The 19,115-nt window shown below is 43.3% G+C and overlaps 1 protein-coding gene across 50 annotated transcripts in view; it reads right to left on the bottom strand.

Moving 5' to 3' along the window:
• EPB41L3 (erythrocyte membrane protein band 4.1 like 3) overlaps nucleotides 1–19,115 on the bottom strand; it is a 904,669-nt gene that overhangs the window by 13,346 nt on the left and 872,208 nt on the right. For all 50 annotated transcript variants that reach the window (XM_085606055.1, XM_085606026.1, XM_085606030.1 and 47 more), the window contains 2 exons: nucleotides 18,136–18,234; nucleotides 13–93 (listed from right to left, as the gene is read on the bottom strand). In XM_085606055.1, coding sequence (XP_085462181.1) covers nucleotides 13–93; nucleotides 18,136–18,234 — 180 coding nt within the window. The remainder of the gene's footprint in view (nucleotides 1–12; nucleotides 94–18,135; nucleotides 18,235–19,115) is intronic.

The raw sequence follows: 19,115 nt of genomic DNA, 5'->3' as shown, positions 1-19,115 counted from the left end.
TGTAATGCCTACCTGATCGTGGTCGATGTCTGCGTCCCCTGTAATGACTATTCTTTTTTCGATTCTCGTCTCCGATATGCCTCCTTTCACAGTCTAATAAGACAAACGGAAACAAAAATAGCCTTCAGGTCATGCAAAGTATACATGTTTTTAATCAGAATTAAAAAAACTTAATTTTTAACACAACCAGGAAAATAAAATTCCTTGAACACTTTTGTAACACGTTCCCATCTTCTAAGGTACCCTCCTGCTGTGCAGTTCAGAATATAAAGTACTTTTGAAAAGATGTATTGAGCCTGCTTCCATCTGAACGCCGTTCTCTTTCCATCTGGTGTGACCCAGTTGATGCACACCAGTCCCTTTCTTTCAGACAACTGGAAACATTCTGCTGTACCATTCTGTTTCTAGCATAAGGTCGCTGAACATTTACTACCCACAATAATGTGGAAACTTTATTTTCTATGGCATTTCCTTTATTGTGTGTGTGGAACCCCCACATGCAGTGTTTTAAAAAACAGACATTTGGATTCACCTCAAATGGCCTTCCCAATGCTGCAGATTTGGGCTTGCCATAATGATCAGACTCAAACTATGCCTGAAATGCTGTGGGCCGTTTTTGGCAGATGGCGCATGTATAACCCATGTCTACAGCATGAGAGAACTACTCTAGCTGCTGAACATTGTCATATTCAATGCCAGAGCTGCAATAATGACTCTAAAATGTCCTTAAATGCCAACTGGGCATCCTTGCTTCAGCACCATCTGGTTAAGGGTGTCTGATAGAAAAGGCAAGTGTCTGTGGCGAATTATCGGTTGAGTCTGGCTTGGCTTTGGACAGCTTCGGGATACACGCCTCTCCAAGGATTCAGTAAGAAGATTACAGCAAAAACTGGATTCAAGACCAGTAGGAAACATCTAACCCTCCCTCGTGCGAAGGGGCTGGGACCCACAGTGAAATCACATACCACTGTACAAACCATTGATGAATCTGTTGTAAAGCAAAGCATACTGTCTAAATTTGTTTAGATTATCTTTCAATCAAGTACGTCTGCCTGTTTCCACGTCTTCGAGGGATAGTTCAACAAGAGGGTAAGCTACTTCGCACTTTTCCTAGTACCTCTTATATGGCCATATAACACTGGGAGTTGCAACAGGCACTCTTAAACAGTTTTGGTAGAGTTGGACAGCCATTTTTTGTTCCCTAACTCATTGCTAGACAGCTGACTAAGCCTTAATGAATGCAATGTTATTATTTTTGCACACCAAACACATTCATGAGACATTACAGTAGTTGCACACGATTTTAATCTTTAATTTATTTTCTATCATTCTTTAATTGCTTAAAAACAGGCGATACACCTTTGTCAGCCACCTCACAACATAACTACTGAGACAAGAAGCACCATGACTCAGGGTAATGAAGATTACTAGTAAGTGATAGCATTACCATCAGTTGTATATTTCATACTGATAACAATCATTAAAAATGACCACTTTTATGGCCAGGCCAGTGGTGTGGTTAATATACTGAAGGCCGAGAAGAATGCCTAGTGTGCTCCATGTTACTTTTTTAACCCATTTGGCATTCTGTTTTTGTTCTTTCTGAAACATACTCCTAAACTGGGACTTTGTTTCTACACCCTATCATTTAAGCCCTTTGGAGCTCACGACGGCCTATAGTCGTTCTTAGCCATAGTGGCCATGTGCTGAGGATGGCTCCAGGCCGTCCTCCACCCACCCCTCTATGGATGTGCTGGCACTCCCAACAGGCCCCCGCAACATGCCTCCATTGGTGGTAGCAACAGAAGTGCTTCCGCCTGACCCTCCCTCCCCCCATGGCAATCTGATGATGTCAGAGCGCCCGACGTCATCAGATGCTGCAGGGGACGCGCTTGAAGCTATTTGCTTCTAACGTGTTAGGAGAGAGGACCTCATAAGGGTAAGTCCTTCCACTGACTGGGGGTTGGGGAGGTTGTTGCAGGTCAGAGGACGGAGTGGACACTGTTCCGTGTGGCACAATACGCTCTAACTGTAAAGGTTACCCTAAAGAGCTTGTATGTAAAGAACTTCAGGGGGATATACTGCAGTGCCTTGCGTAGTGATGAACGCCTAGCTGTGAAAGTTTCAGACAGGAGTAATGTCCACATGCTGACAACCTTTCATGAGGAAAGTACTTTACCTGTGACTATTTGGGGTCACGTTGCTGAAGTGTGCAAACTTGCCTGCATTTTAAACTCCAATAAGCACATGGGTAGCATAGATAGAGTAGATCCGATGTTGGATGGAGTCTTACAGTGCTGTTCGTAATTCATACATTTGCTGTTCATTCGTTTCATTTGGCAGCCTTCAATGCTTTTGTTGTGTTTAAGGATTGTTCACCAGATTCAAAGATGACTTTTGTTCAGTTTCAGCAGTATGTAATAGGCACCCTTGTTGTAGTGGAGCAGGGAAGTGTTCCTAGATTTGGAGTGGTGGAGGATGTGGCTAGATTGAAAGATCACCACTTTCCTGATTACATTCTTCCCACACCCAAAAAAAACTTTCCCTGTAGAGTCTGTGTCCAAAGAGGCCTGGAAAAGGAAAGTCATATGTATTGCTTCTATCCTGGGCTGTGTGTGCCAGCATGTTTTAAATCATACCACACGTAAATCAAGTATTGGGAGCATCTGTGAAAGTAAGAGTGCAGTGACAAGTCTGTATAGTTTTATACTTGTTGATCAGTTTCACAGTTGGCGGTAGTTTGATGTAATTAGGTAGACCTGTCGTGTTTGTAGTCATAGTTGTTTTTTCATCTCCTACAAATTGGTTTGTGTGTTTGTGATGGTGGAGTGTGTAGACTGGCACTTGGCTGGTGGTGTGTGTGGACCGGTGCTTGACTGATGGTGTGTATAGACTATTGCTTGGCTGGCAGTGTGTGTAGACTGGCGTTTGGCTGACGGTATGTGTAGACTGGAGCTTGGCTGGCAGTGTGTGTAGGCTGGAGCTTGGCTGATGGTCTGGCACTTGGCTGGCGATGTGTGTAGACTGGCACTTGGCTGGTGGTGTGTGCGGACCGGTGCTTGGGTGATGGTGTGTATAGACTATTGCTTGGCTGGCGGTGTGTGTAGACTGGGGTTTGGCTGACGGTGTGTGTAGACTGGAGCTTGGCTGCCAGTGTGTGTAGGCTTGAGCTTGGCTGATGGTGTGTGTAGACTGGCGCTTGGCTGGCAGTGTGTGTAGGCTGGAGCTTGGCTGATGGTCTGGCACTTGGCTGGCGATGTGTGTAGACTGGCACTTGGCTGGTGGTGTGTGCGGACCGGTGCTTGGGTGATGGTGTGTATAGACTATTGCTTGGCTGGCGGTGTGTGTAGACTGGGGTTTGGCTGACGGTGTGTGTAGACTGGAGCTTGGCTGCCAGTGTGTGTAGGCTTGAGCTTGGCTGATGGTGTGTGTAGACTGGCGCTTGGCTGGCAGTGTGTATAGACTGGCATTTGGCTTCCAGTGTGCGTGGACTGGCGCTTGGCTGCTGTCTGCATGGACTGGCGTTTGACTGACTGTGTGTGTACTGGTGCTTAGCTGGCAGTGTGTGTGGACTGGCACTTGGCTGGCGGTGTGTGTGGACTGGTGTTTGGCTGCCATTGTGTGTGTTATGACCAGTAGCATGTCACTACACAAACACACCGTCACCAAAACACCACTCCACACATCCAACCACCTTCCAGGTAGTGTAATTGTTGTGTCTGAACTAGCATCTGGCTGGTGGTGTGCGCACCGGCAGTTTGTGTGGTTGGCCTTTGGCTGGTGGTGTGTGTGTAGTGACTTGCTGCTGGTCACTACACACACATTACCAGCCAACTGCCATCCCACGCACTCCATCAGCAGCGAGGTGGTCTGATTGCTGTATCAGTCTTGTGGGCATATGAAAGTAATGGTCCCTTGAATGGCGGTGTTTGTTGATGTGAGTGTTGTAATGTGCTGAGCCCACGGCTGTAGGTGTGAATGGTTTTGTGTATGTGATGCATGAAAGGTGTGTGAATGGCCTGGAAAGATGTTGGTGTCTTATTGTGGATTTAAAGCTCATGAGTGGTGATTCATTGGTTCAGTCTTCTCAACTGTCAATTATCTTAACAAGTGAATGTAATTTTTGTTAAATCTTTTGGTAATAAAATTTATATTTTGAACTTTTCATTGATCCTCATGCTGAATCCAACTAGCATGTGTGTGCACTTGAGGAGTAGATGGATGTGCAATAATATTTGTCTTTCTCTGCCAGGGTGTAAACTGTCTGTGAAAAATCTAATAACTCTAGATTTTTTCATAAACTAGACACCAGGGGGACTCCAGGGTGGCTGTGTGGATCCCTTAAAGTATTGGAATCTGCTGCCATCCAGAATTCCCAAATATATCCTGAAAACAATTGTACCTCACCTGTGTGGGTGGGCCTAGTGCCTGCAAAAGGGCGGGGTCCAAGACCCACGGTGGCTACACCAACAAAAAGGTAGATGCAGTTTTTTGTGCCTGGATTCGGCATTCACCCATGAAAGCCTACCATCCAGGCATTTCTGAAAACTAGACACCCAGAGGGGTACAGGGTGGCGTGCCTCCTGTGGATCCCACAAAGTTTTCTTACCCACAATGCCTTGCAAATCTCAACATTTGACTAAAATCACACATTTTCCTTGCGTTTCTGTGAGGTATTCTTCCAGAATCAGAAGAAATCCACACAATTTCTGCCACCCAGCATTTCTGCAATTGTGTGGCTGGGGCTAGTGCTTGTGATAGGAACGGATCAAACTAACTTAAATGGGAGTCCTCACTAAGGGACACTCATTGACCTCCGTTTGTTCTGTTCCTGTCGCAGGCACTAGGCCCAGCCACACAAGTGAGGTACCATTTTTATCGGGAGACTTGGGGGAATGGTATGTGGTAGGAAATGTGTTGCTCCCTGTAGATTCCAGAACTTTCCATCACAGAAATGTGAGGAACCATTTATTTTTTAGTTACAGTTTGATTTTTGCAAGGGCTTTTGATGGGAGCATCACAACTCACCCCACCCTGAATTCTGCTAGGTGTCTAGTTTTTATAAATGTACAGATTTGCTAGGTTTCTCTAGGTGCTGGCTGAGCTAGGGCCAAATCCATTGCTTGGCACATTGCACAAAAGAACGTCAGTTCTCAGTGGAAAAATGAGGTGCGTCCATGTTGCGTTTTGGTGACTTTTGTGTCACGGCCTCTAGCCCTACCCACTCAAGTTGGGTTGGGTACCGTTGTCATCAGGAGACTTGGAGAATTGTAGGTGGTAGGAAAGAAGTTGCTCACTGCAGATTTAAGACCTTTCCATCACAGAAATGTGAGGTAAATTTGTTTTTTAGTCAAAGTTTGAGGCTTGCAAGGGCTTCTGAGTAGGAAAACCTGGTGGAAAGCACACAAGATACTTCACCCTGGATTTTATTAGGTTCCACTAGGTTCCGGCTGAGCTAGGGCCTAAAATCTGTGGCTAGGCAAATTGCACACAAAAAATGCCAGTTTTCAGTGGAAAAGTGTGATGTGTCCATGTTGAGTTTTGGTGCCCTACCCGTCACTGCCACTAGCACATACCCACACAAGCGAGGTACTATTTTTATGAGAAGATGTGGGGGGGGAATAGCAATTGGTAGGAATTTAGTTGCTCCTTGCAAAATCAAGAACTTTCCATTACTAAATGTGAGGAAAGTTTGCTTTTTTGTTCAAAGTTTGAGGTTTGCAATGGCTTCCGGGTAAGAAAACCAGGTGGGAGCCACACAACTCACCCAACTCTAGATTCTGCCAGGCGACTAGTTTAAAAAAAGGTAGAGGTCTACTAGGTTTCCCTATGTGCCGGCTGATTTATGGGGCAAAGTTCACAGCTAGGCACATTGCAAAAAAATGCAGTGGAAAACTGTGGTGTGTCCATTTTGCGTTTTGGGCCCTTTTTTATCATGGGAACTAGGCCTACTCACACAAGTGTGGTACCATTTTTATAAGGAGACTTAGGGGAACACAGAGTAGTAGAACAAGTGTTATTACCAATTGTATTTCTCTGCATTTGTGCCCTCCAAATGTAAGCCAGTGAGTAAGAAAGAAGACATTTTGAGAATTCCTTCTAATTCCCATCTAGTATGGGTACCCACACATTCACAGATGTGAATATAACCACTGCTTTTAAACTCCATATCTTGTGCCCATTTTGGAAATACATAGGTTTCCTCAATACCTATTTTTCACTTTGAATATTTTACTATATGATTTGCTCTATATCATGTATACACGAAAAACCATTGCAAGGTGCTGTTACATTTGCGGCTCTGAGAACCTTGAGGTTTTGGAAAACCCACAATTCTTATGTACCCCCGCAACCAGAAGGGTCCAGCAGATGTAATGGTGTACTCCTTTTGTAAATCAGCCATCTTGACGAGACGTTACAGCTGAAAATGTTGTCACAAATGGATGTTTTTTCCTACTAATTTTCAATGTTATTGTTGCAAAACTTATGTTTTGGGGGGGTTATATAGCGCGAACTATATCCGAAGGTATCAGAGCACCTTACATGAGCACCAGTTGCGTTACAGATGGACACATTCATTTTTAGACGTGGGGAGATTACGTGATTTTCCCAGAACCACAGGATGTTGAGTGTCTCTGCAGAGACTAGAAGCGGGTCCCCCAGCTTCGAGGTCGACTGCCCTAGCTGTTAGGCCACATCCTCTCCCCCCAAAAGACACTTCCGTTTCTTTGAGAAAACCTTGAAGGGTCTACACAAATGACCGCATGCTGAAGTTAGAATTTTGTCTAGTTTTCAGAAATGTATAGCTTTCTGGGATCCACCATCAGTTTCACACCCATTTCCACCACAAACTGGAACAGGTTGAAAGCCCAAAAATAGGAAAAATTGGTAATCTCCCAGTAAAATGTCAAAACTGTGGTAAAAAAAGTGGTTTTGTGACTCAAGTCTGCTTGTTCCTGAAAGCGGGAAAGCTGGTGATTTTAGCGCCGCATTTGCAAGAAAGAAAACAAACACTTTCTTCTGCAGTACTTTTTTCCTATTTTCCTCCCGCAAAACAAACTTAAGCTACATTTTGGCTAATTTCTCAGTCCCCTCCAGGGGAATCCACAAACCCTGAGTACTTTTAGAATCCCCAGGATGCTGGAAAACTGGATGCAAATTTGGTGGGGATAGCTTATGTGTAAAAAAAACCCGTTATGGAGACTTTAGCACGAACTATCCCAAATACTCCCAAAAAAGGCTTAGCACGGGGGGATGTGACCTAGCAGAGAAAGGTTTAATTGACATCTTATTGGTGTTGAGTAAACAGAGCAAAGGATTGCTACATTGTTCACTCAAAGATAATGGACTGAATGTCACTCACTGTTTCTTACCCCTATCCTCAGCCTTTCCAGGCCCAAAGCTGAGAAACCCTCTGCACATGTATTGGGATGTGGCTGGAGCAGTCCTAACTCCGCATCGGTACAGAAAGCAAACAGGGCAAGGGATGAATATTTCAACCTTGCTTTATGAATGGGGCTCTGAAGCCTGGCCTGAAACCGAAGGCCTGTCTGCGTTCCCTCCCTCTACTCTGACTCCACCTTTGCCACCTGGTCACAGACTTAGATGGCATTAGTGAGTTGCTTGACCTTACCACAGCCTATGACAAGGTGGCAGAGGTGGAGTCAAAATCAAAGTATCCAGCTCCACCCACTACTGGCCCAAGACAGTGTCTTACGAAGCTCTAGCCAGTGTACGTTTTCCACCATCCATCATCAAACCCTAGGTTTGTGGCCTCCAGTCTGTTCATGAGACCCTTCTTGTCCCTGGTTATTCTGCCACTACAGATGCAGGTCAGGTGTTTGCTCTCACCATGCCTCTAGAGACAGAGCTGCAGTGGGTCCCACTCTGTCGCCTGAGGTATGGAGCGACCTAGCACCAGGTAGTTGTAGCAATGAGCCATGTGGCCTCCACGTGACCCATTTCTAGCTTCTACTGTTCACAGTTGCATTTGCCAACAATGATGCATCCTGAAGAAAGAACAGATGATGGACGGAATGCTAAACAAATCAAACATTCACCCCAGTCACAGATCTGGGTTAAATCCATTGGGTTTGTTTTGCTCACCATGCCGTTCCAGTTTGGACCCAGTCATTTTGAAATCCGTCTTAACCCTGCTTCCCCTGGGAATAGTCCAGACCTAATTGCCAGGCCAGGTCCTCCCTGGCCCAGAAACAAATATCCTGGGACCGGTTTCGGGGTATCACACCTCATCAGCCAGGCTAGCTTGAATCCGGTGGCATAGCAAGGACAAGACTGATGTCAAGGCATACCCTTTCCACTTGGGGCGACAAATGCAAAAAGAACAGGTCATGGGTCCAAACTGGGGTTGCATGGTGAGCAAAAGAATGATGGATTTGACCCAGATCTCTTGACTGCGGTGAATGTTTGATTTGTTCAACATTCCGTCCATCATTTGTTTGCACAGCATTTTTGCCCTAAGAAGTATGTGTATACCCAGATGTGGGTCTCTTGCCAGCAGTGCCACTGGATTCAAGCTAGCCTGGCTGATGAAGTGTGATACCCCGATACTGGTTCCAGGATGCTTGCTTCCAGTCCAGGGAGGACCAGGCTTGGCAGTTAGAGCTGGACTGTTTCGAAGAGGAGCAGGGTCAAGACTGAATCAGATACTGCTGGGTCCAAACTGGTGTGACATGGTGAGCAAAAGAATGATGGATTTAACCCAGATCTCTTGACTGCGGTGAATGTTTGATTTGTTCAACATTCCGTCCATCATTTGTTTGCACAGTTTTTTTCACCCTTTTCTGGGACCGGTTTTGAGGTTTCACCCCATCTCATCAGCCAGTCTAGCCTTCATCCGGTGGCATAGCGAGCATGTGACCCATGTCTGGGTATACCCTTCCCAGCTAGAGCACAAATGAGAATAGATGATCGACGGAATGCTGGGTTCAAACTGGAGTTGTATGGTAAGCAAAAGATCAATGAATTGAACCCAGCTCTTTTGACTGAGGGTGAATGTTTGATTTGTTCAGCATTCCGTCCATTATTTGTTTGTGCAGCATTTTTCACCCTAAGTGAGATGGGAATGAACAGACGTGGGTCCCTTGCTTGCTGTGGCACTGGATTCAAGCTACTCAGGCTGATGAGGGTTGATACCCAGAAACCAGTTCCAGGATGAATGATTTCAGTCCAAGGAGGACCTGGCTTGGCAGTGCGAGCTGGACTGCTGCCTTGAGGAGCAGGTCAAGACTGATTTGCATCTGGCTGGGTCCAAACTGGGTTGGCATGTTGAGCAAAAGAACAATGGATTTAACCCAGATCTTTTGACTTGGGGTGAATGTTTTATTTGTTCAGCATCCTGATGATCATTTGTATGTGCAGGATCCTGAAGAACAGCATGACGCCAGGATGGATTCATTGCTACCACCTGGAGGTAAGCAGTGCAGAGGGGGAGGGCAGATTGTATGAGAACCGAAAAAGTGCAACTGTCCTTTGTGAGGTATATGAGCTTGGTCCTGCTTAATTGTGTCTTGTGGAGGGTAGAAGTGATGAACGAGTGTATCAGGATGTATCAGGATGTATGTAGTCACTGGAAGCTGTAGTGGCCAAGCTCATTATTTGTGAAACAGCTTCTAACAGTCCTTCCAGAATGGAAACATGGCTTAGAACCTACACGCTTTTTTCGTGCATAGTGTTACCTGTAGTGAGGTCATTACAGTATAGTGATGTCAGTGACTGCAACACCAATTCCATTCTGTGAGGTTAGATATTCAATAGAATGGCTGTGACACTGCACATAGAGGCACACACCTTTGCATATGGGAAAGTGCACTACATATACATGTATTTTTGATAATGTGAAATGGAAATCTATTAGTATTACCTGTGGCAACCCCCATTCTGGAAATTTATAAGTGCACATTCAGTTCTCAATGGTGTAAATAAGAACATTGCCAACAATTTTAGAAAGACAAAAAGCTGTGGTTGAACTACAAAACAATACACTCAAGGTAACAGCTCATAAAGGCTGGGGACAATCAATACAGCAAATTCATAGACAGCTGCGGACAAAATCCGGCTTTCCCCTTAGAGCCAAAGCATCGAAAATATTGTCCTGTAAACTGAGGGCAGCTTTGTTTGCAACAAGTGACTTTGCAAGGCAACAAAGGAGAGGAGGGAGTCTCCTGCAGCAGATCTGTGTGTTCACCCCTGGAGTGCTGTTTCCAGCAGTAAGCCATGATGATAATCTCCCCACGGACAAACTATCTCATGTACATACAGGTTTTAAGGGTTGGCGCAGTCGTCTGAATGGGGTTATAGTGACCTCTGGGGTCTTTTACTAATTACTAGTGGTTGGTGTCCTGTGGATTATCCAAAATAAAGTAATTGTATTTCATGGCAAAATATCTTTATTTTTAGACACTGCCAAACCGATGTTCAGCAAATATAAAGCATTTGTGAAGTTTTTCTATATCAGTACTGCTGCCTCACCCTGGGCATGTAAATACAGTGTAATCTAAATGTTGTATAATTCTGTATAATTCCGTGAGCTCTATGTAACTGAGAAGTGGCATTGCTTTATGAGCCTTCAAGATTATCTAGCACTGCTGTCTACAGCCAGCAGTGTGAAATTTGTACATTTACATGATGCCCTTTCATATCTGGTCTGACTCGTATAAGACTGAGATTAAATCTGGAAGGGCTGGATGGAAAAGTAAAGTCACAAATATGCTGAAAACATTTTCGAAAAAGTATGTCCATGTGATCTTCCATAACCAGATTTTCGTTACTCCCTGTACTATGTATAGCCACTTAGCCAACTTTTAATGGACATTGTTTTGCAAAATCCACAGTTTTACCACCATGTTAGCTAAATGTTCTTGCCAAGGGTGAGCCCTGAATGGGTGGGGGAGTTCATCATGTCTGGCATTCAACAGGTATTGGAATATTTCATTAGTGCTTAGGCAACTTGTGGCAAACATGACAAACTTATCCTGTAGAATGAACCTTTTGACCAAAAATAGGGATGGATTTGCACTCTCTATCTAATTTAAGAGAAGTATTTGCTCTCTCCGTTTTTAACTTCACGAGCCGCTACTGTGTGCTTCTGAGCTGTTGCTTGCTTTTCTGCCTAGGACTGCTATGCCTTGGATTGCGAAACAGGCAGGCAAATCCAATGAATGTCACTGTGACACTGTAGGCCTTTGAATGATATATTGATGGGTAAAGGGTTTCCACCACCTGAGTCGAGTGAGGCTCCACAGGCAGAAACTCTGTGGTTACCCTCCTCTAAAATGGGTGGAGGAACCACAAGGTTGGTGGACAATCACAATTTCTAAAAGACTCCCTAAGCTTTTGTTCTAAAACACAGCCATACTTTTATCACAAATATCTATCTTGGATTTAACTATTTGTATTTTTTTGTTACATCAGATCCGAGTGAAACCCACAATCCCCGCTCCAAGAATTGAAATAATTAACTATTAAATTAACTGTATAATCTGTAATATCCCTATAGCATCATATCTGGGTAGACCTCTAAAATACATTTTCTGTTAACAAAGTTTATCTTGTCATTACTGCTAAAGCTCATTTGGCTGGACCAGACATATAATTCCTTTGGAATTAAGTAATTCGCTGTGTTCCGTATTAAAATGCAATTGGACTTTAAAACAACCCAATATATTTTGCAACCCCGTGAAGGTGGATGGACTTTACAAATTGCATGGGAACTATGTATTTAACACTGTTCCTTGTAAACTGTATCCGAGTAGACTTCAAAAACATTGACTGGTACTTGAGAAACTCTCAGCATTCCTGTTGTAGGGTATCCAGCTACACCTCACAAATTATTTCCTGCAAACTGAATACTTCCATGCATTCCATATAAACCACATTTGTGTGGACCTCAGAAATACATTCTTAATCTCTATGTAACACTCTTCTGTTCCTTGTAAACTATTTCTGGAGGCAATGCACTAATACTGTCCAAGGAACTATCTATTTCACTGTTTAAATTCTACATGGCATTAGGGTAAACTTTCAGTTAGTTTCCTGATAACTTGATATTTATAGAAAATCCAATTCTTCCGTTTTTAAGCCCATTTGTTTGGTCAAGACATTTACAGTTTTAGACCTCTCTGGAGACTTGGTAATCAGGATTCAACCACGTCTTTTCTCTAAATGGACAACTGTTTTTATTGCAAATTGCCATAACTATCACTCTGTTAAAAAGCTCTTTCATGCTGAACTCCTGCTCAGTTGTACAGAATGTAGACATGGGAAACAGCAGTAAGGAACACATGCTTCTCACTTGCAACTCAAAATGACACATTTTATATTGGAATTGCATGTGCTCTGCAGCCAAGCAGAACACATTTCAATAGGTAGTAAATACTTCATTTCGAGAATGATGGCTGGTCTGCCAGCGAATCGAGGGAACCTACTTTGATGATCTGATCAAGACCCATTGTCATCCTTAGAGATTTGGGCTGCCTGGTGGAGATGTCTATGCCTTCAGCATGACAACCATCGTGATAGTTTCACTGAAGGCACTGAAGTTATGTTGGGCATCATGTTTAATATGCCCGCTCAGCAAAGTTTTTTGTTTTTTAAAAAAATGTCAAAAACCAGGAGCTTTTCATTGAAAAACAAGAAAAGGAAATGTCAGGTGCCTTCTCCCAGATCATGGGGCTCATTTTTTTGGTGTTCTGTCTGTGACCACCAGGCTTTGCCTGACAGTCAAAACAGGAAAAATTTACGTCTAAACAGTCTTACGTACATTTATCGACTGCCAAATACCAGCTGGGCCAGCGCCGGAATACGCTATTCAGAAAAAAGCAATTAGAGTGCACAATGGCACTCCTATTTTTAAGCCGTGCAGAGGATGTTTGTTCTAACACTCAGATAGAGATGGTCCTTTGGAATCTTTAAGGAGCCTCTTCTGAGTATGTGGTAGCCTCCATTATGCATACATGGTTTTCTCTCCCCAATGTTTCTGCTGTGAAAAGGGACTGTTATAGCAGAGTGTAAATTCCTCATTCCACTTTGGCAATTTATTTGTTTATTTATTACACTTATAGAGCGCACAACTACCCAACAGGGTTTCCCTGTGCTGGACATGTGGGGGCAGACACAGCTAGACAAAGATGAAAAGAGCAGAGATCAGAAGAAGTAAAAGGAGAGAAAAGAAGAAAAAAAAGAAATTAAACCAATTCACTAAACAGCAGAGTCTTTAAGCTCTTACGAAAGGCTAGCAGGGAATGACAGTTCCTAAGGTCAGTTGGAAGAGCATTCCAGAGCCTGGGGCCATGACAGGAAAAGGAGCGACCTCTCATACGGACAAGCTGATATCTGTGAACTGAAAACAGTGAAAGGCTTGAAGATCGCAGCTGTCGAGCTGGAACATAAGGTGTGGCTAGACTTTGAATATAAGAAGGGGCAAGGCCCCTTTGGAACAGAACATGTAGCAGAGGGCCTTGAACTCAATACACTTATTGACTTTAAGCCAATGAAGTTGAACTATACACACACCAGGAAGTAATAGGAGTGGGGTGCAACAATGTATTTCTATCCAGGGTTATGGCACAATTAGACCCTTGTGATGTGGAACACTTGGACAGTACAATTACTATGGAGGAGTTAGAAATGGCAGTTAAGAGCTTGGCACTGGGGAAATCCGCGGGGCCTGATAACCTCCCGGGTGAAATTTACAAGACATTTTTTAATCAATTGAAGTGCGAAATGCTCGCCACCTTTAGAGCAGCACAGGGGGGGCAATCTCCTAAATCATGGGATGAAGCTGCCATTGTGGTCTTTAGCAAGAAGGGCAAAGATCCGGAATTGCCGGGTTCATATCGCCCGATTTCTTTACTCAACTGTGACGGCAAAATATACTCGAAAATTTTAGCTAATCGCCTTTCAAAGATTATTGCTTCACTAGTGTCAGAAAATCAACATGGGTTTATTCCTGGTCGTGGGACAGTCACTCATTTCAATAAAGTGGTGACGCTTTTCGATATATCTCAGGCTGAAAACCGGCAATTAGGGTTGATTCTATTAGATGCTGAAAAAGCATTTGACCGTGTGGAGTGGAACTACCTGTGGAAATTGATGATTCAGTTGGGTTTTGGTAAGGGGTTCATGACAGCTCTACAGGTGCTGTACACTTCACCGGTCACCAAAATTGCAGCTATGGGCTTGACATCAGATAAAGTGGGAATCACTAGAGGAACGAGGCAAGGATGCCCTTGTTCACCACTGTTGTTCGCTTTATATATAAATCCGCTCGTGGAAATGCTGGGTAATAACTTTCTGATCAAGCTTTTGTGGGACAAGATATTCCACACGCCGTATTTGCTTATGCGGACGACATAGCTGTGACGTCGGTTGACCCATCTACCGCAATTACAGAGATTGAGCGTATCGCTATTGAATTTGGTCATGTCTCTGGCTATAAACTTAACGTCACCAAAACACAAATTTTATGTACAGATAATATCGCATTGCGAGACGCTAGAGTAGTACAGGAACTGACATATTTGGGCATTAAAATTAGAACTTTGCCGTCAGAACTGGTTGAAGCTAACTGGTTGGCCATAGTACGCAGCACCAGGGACTCACTAGAGAGATGGGGTCGACTTCACCTTACATTAGTAGGCCGATGTAATATTATAAAAATTAATATTTTTCCAAAGGTGCTATATCTTTTTAGATCTATTCCTCTGGAAGTGTCGCCGGCCCAACTCTTACAGTTACAATCGCTTTGTGCTAAATTTCTTTGGGCCCCCGGTAAACCCAGGCGAGCTACTAGATTTATGACGTTACCTATTGAGAGAGGTGGCCGGGCTATACCAGACTTCACTTTTTATTATTATGTTTGTTTTCTTTTGAAGATGCGGCTATTATTGACTGGTGAGGGCGCTTGTAATAGAGCAGAGGCTCCCTCGATATTCTATCTGCAACTAGGGCCTGAGGCTAGACAATTTGTTTTTAAAGAAATCGATGGTAGTTACTTCAAAAGAACCGGGTTCAAAGTACTGGCAGCTGCCTTTAAAGTTTGACAGTAAATACGTAAGCTAAGCTCCTTGATGGGGTTAACCTACTATACACCCATGAATGCTTCAAAGATTCTCCCTCACATTTTTTGGGATAGTGTGGCATTGGGTTGGAGGAAACAAGGTATTTCACAATTGGGCAACTTTTATCAAACTAGGGGATTGTTTCCTACGTATGAAGATTTAGTGAGACAATATAACTTGCCTAATTCCCAATTTTTTAAATTTCTCCAAATTCGTGATTTTCTTCGTCGTAAAAATCTGATATTGACATCAAATCCACTTATAGAGGCTATTAGACGGCAGGAGAAAATAGGTGGGCTTTATAAACTATTATTCTCTTTTAGAATGGATGATTTGAAGAAGCATAATGCCCAATGGTCTATTATATTGGGAGAACGCAATATTTCAATAGAGCGGGCTATTGTCAGATCTAGGGAAACTCTCTTATCCGCCAACCTGAAAGCACAATTCTTTAAAACGATTTTTAATTTGTATTATACTCCAGCACGCATGCTCAAGTGGGGGGGGTAGGAATGACGGGAAACGTTTTTGTTGTGGGGTGGATAATGCGGATAGTCTTCATATATTTTTCAACTGTGTAAACTTATGTAAGTATTTGACTGATATTGAAAAAATTTTAACCACGATTACCGGAACCATTATTAATATTACCCCCGCCTTAATGCTAATAGGAATTGGGCAAGACGTAGAAAAGGGGTACTCTCTGTATAAACACCGTTTTTTGATTTTCATTGCTGACTGTCGCTCGATTGTGTATTGCTTCTAATTGGCTTCAACCCGAACCCCCCGTGTTCCAGCATTGGCGTGCTAAAATGTATCATTTATTTCATTTAGAAAATAGTTTGTATTCTGTAAAGGGGGTAAGGAAACGGCAAATGGGAATGTCTATTTGGGGGTGCCTTTTTTGATCATATGAACTCATGAAATAATTTCTTTTTGTTTTTTTCTGTTTTTCTTGACTCTTCCTCGCATTATGGTTGTTTTTTTTTTTTTTGGTTGCTGTGAAATAATAAATAAAAAAAAATAAAAAAAGCCAAAGAAGTTGGTTGAGCAAAGGTGACGCAGAGGCATATCTTGGCAAGTGGAAAAGAAGGCGAGCAGCAGCACTGTGAATGACCTGTAGCCGATGTAAAGAGGATTTATCGGCACCCAAATACAGGACATTGCCGTAATCCAACCTGGACATCACCAGAGCCATTCTCTGAGCTGCCAGTGGGATTAACCAGAGGATTTTTTTTAATCCATCCGAGAGCAGCAAAGCAGGATGAAGCTACCTTGGAGAACTGAGGTATGAGGGAGAGCTTTTTTATCGATAATAAAACCCAGGTTTTTAACTTTGGAGACAGAGGCAGGCACAGGGCCCAAATTGTCAGGCCAGTGTTATATTCCCCAAAGATCAGGGTTATTGCCCAAAATAAGCACCTCAGTGTTAGAACTGTTAAGCTTCAAGGCATTACTGGTCAGCCATGATGAGACATTCCTCCGGCCAAGCTTCAACGAGCAGGGATCCTGGTGCTGAGCAGCGGAAAGGGAGAAGACGATCGGAGTACTGTCAGCATAGCAGAAGCTAGTTAGACCCGACTTCTCCGCAATGTTGGCCAAAGGGCGAATGTATATATTAAGAAGTAATGGGCTCAGGATAGATCCCTGAGGAACTCCAGAGGTTAGCTCTAACGTGTACGATCTCTCTTCATTTATAAAGACCTGAAAAGTACAGTCATTAAGGAAAGAGCTCCCCACCTCAGAGCCAAGCCCACAATTAGAGGGGCTTCAAGACGGTCTATCAGAATGGAATGAGACACCGTATCGAACGCACAGCTCAAATCCAACAGGATGAGCGCAGAGGTACCGCCAGAGTCAAGTTGGAGTCTGAGGTGCTCTGTGACCCCGAGGAGAGCAGACTCAGTACTATGGCCAGGTCTGACTCCAGACCAAGAGGGGTGTAACAAGTTGGACATAGTAACAAAAGAAGAAAGTAAGGTATTAATGTGCCGTTCCAAAATTTTAGAAAACACAGAAAGGATAAAAATAGGATAAAAATTGGACCAACAAAGAGGGTCAAGACCATCCTCTTTTAATAGAGGAAGGACAAGAGCGTGCTTCTACCCCTGGGGTACCAAGCCTGTACTTAGAGAAGTGTTAAGCAAATTAAGGATCACAGAAAAGACTGTTTCATCCGAAAAACTGAGTTTAGAAGGGGGTAGAGGGTCAGGAGGGGAGCCAGACTTGATAGAGCTCAATGACAACTTCAAAGAAGGCAAATCCAGAAGAGGACAAGAACTGATCTGTGCAGAATGCAATTCCAGCTGATCTTTCTCCAGACAGTATAATTCAACTACTGTCATCCGCACCATTCCTAGAACAGCTCACAGAAGAGCAGAAAGTTATTTTACGCAAATCTCCTCAGTGGCTGTCTACATATGCCCCCGAACCACGGGCTCCACCACTAGGTTATTCAAGTGATAATAGTTGTTCCCTTCCTACCAGCTTGGCTGTCTGCACTATCATATTTTGTGGTGCCCTTGTGTCATGGTTGAAGAATGAATGCTACTGAAGTGGATGTACTGGGAACGTACCGGGTGGTACAGTGACACAGATACCTCTAGGAAATGCATGTGTACATTTATACACATTAAAAGCACATCTTTTTGAGCAGCAAGTTATGTCCTGTCTTGCTGAATAGTGGGGATGAAAAAGAATCGTAGAGTAGGAAGGTGGAGGAATAAATAGATAACCATCATCAAAATAATATATATCATGTACAGTCCCCAAAAATATATTCTTTTTCATGGTTTACAAGAATTGAAAACAAACAATGAGATGCTTAGAGAAACCAATTAGCAGCCTATGTCAATGTAAGCTCTAGGGCCTACTCTTTGTGGCACTGATTTTAACTATGATGTCCAGCAGTTAATTTTCATCTAGCCATCTCCGTATGAGTGGTATGTCCTTTTCAGCTGATCAGAAGAATATATTATATTTTCTTCTTGAAAGTGGTGTGTATTTAAACATACATGTCCACTGACATCAACCTCAATAGTACAGGACAACTTACTTTGGTGATATGTGTGGTAGTTGTGGTGCTGCTTGTTTCGGATGTGATGGTCTGCGCACTCATAAGGATCCCAGGATCTGTGTCAGCATTAGGATCCACCTTAAGAAAGAGAGTGAATGAATTTATTGTTTCAATTAATTAAAATTGTTACAAGAGAGATTGGGCGGGGATCTCTCCATCCGATCACTTTCTTCAGTCATGGTTAATACATAATCATTTAATTTTTAAATCTGTTATTTATATCTAGAACATGATCAATTCATTATATAAATCTAGTAATCACAGAACTAAATAATAAGTAAAAGGTAAAAGGTAGCAGTGGGAAACACTCAATTAAAACTCCAATCTGCCTTTAGAAAGAGAGCAAAGTGGATGGTTAAGTTTTAAACAGCAGGTGAGACTTCATAATACATCCCCTGTCAAAGAGAGGATGGATTAGGCATCCTGAGCTAACTTGTCCTGACTACATTATTTCTCTCCTAACTTTTACCCCCTATTTGAAAATACACACACCGAAAAACTGAAATATCAGTCGCTTCAGTATACAATAAAGTGGGTATATAATGCATTTCCGCATAAAATTAGTATATGTTAAAGTATCTGTTCAAGAAATGCCATCCAATTCTATGTTAAAAACATAATTAAAACTTTAAATTCCCAAATATATGATGTTCTTCCCGGCGAAGCTAAAAATCTTCGTAGAAGGGAAGTCACTCTACTTCACCGATCCCCAGGAGGTCCGTGACTGGCTAGAGGGGAAGTCGGACCAGAGGAAGGGCTCCAGAGCCACTGCGAAGCGCGGGGAACCAGGGCCTCGTGGGGGAGCGACCACGGGAGAACTTCTGGACCAGGAACACCGTACTGGGCGCACGTGGAGATCGAGGTCCAGCAGCCCGGGCCAAGCGACGGGATAGCAGAACCGGTGGGAGTAACGCTGCCATGACTCGCCAGGGACGGATGGTGAAAAACTGTAATGTATA

This window comes from Triturus cristatus, chromosome 5_1 (assembly GCF_964204655.1).
Source record: "Triturus cristatus chromosome 5_1, aTriCri1.1, whole genome shotgun sequence".
In the NCBI taxonomy this organism is placed as follows: Eukaryota; Metazoa; Chordata; class Amphibia; order Caudata; family Salamandridae; genus Triturus; species Triturus cristatus.
This window is presented reverse-complemented; position numbering and strand designations above follow the sequence as displayed.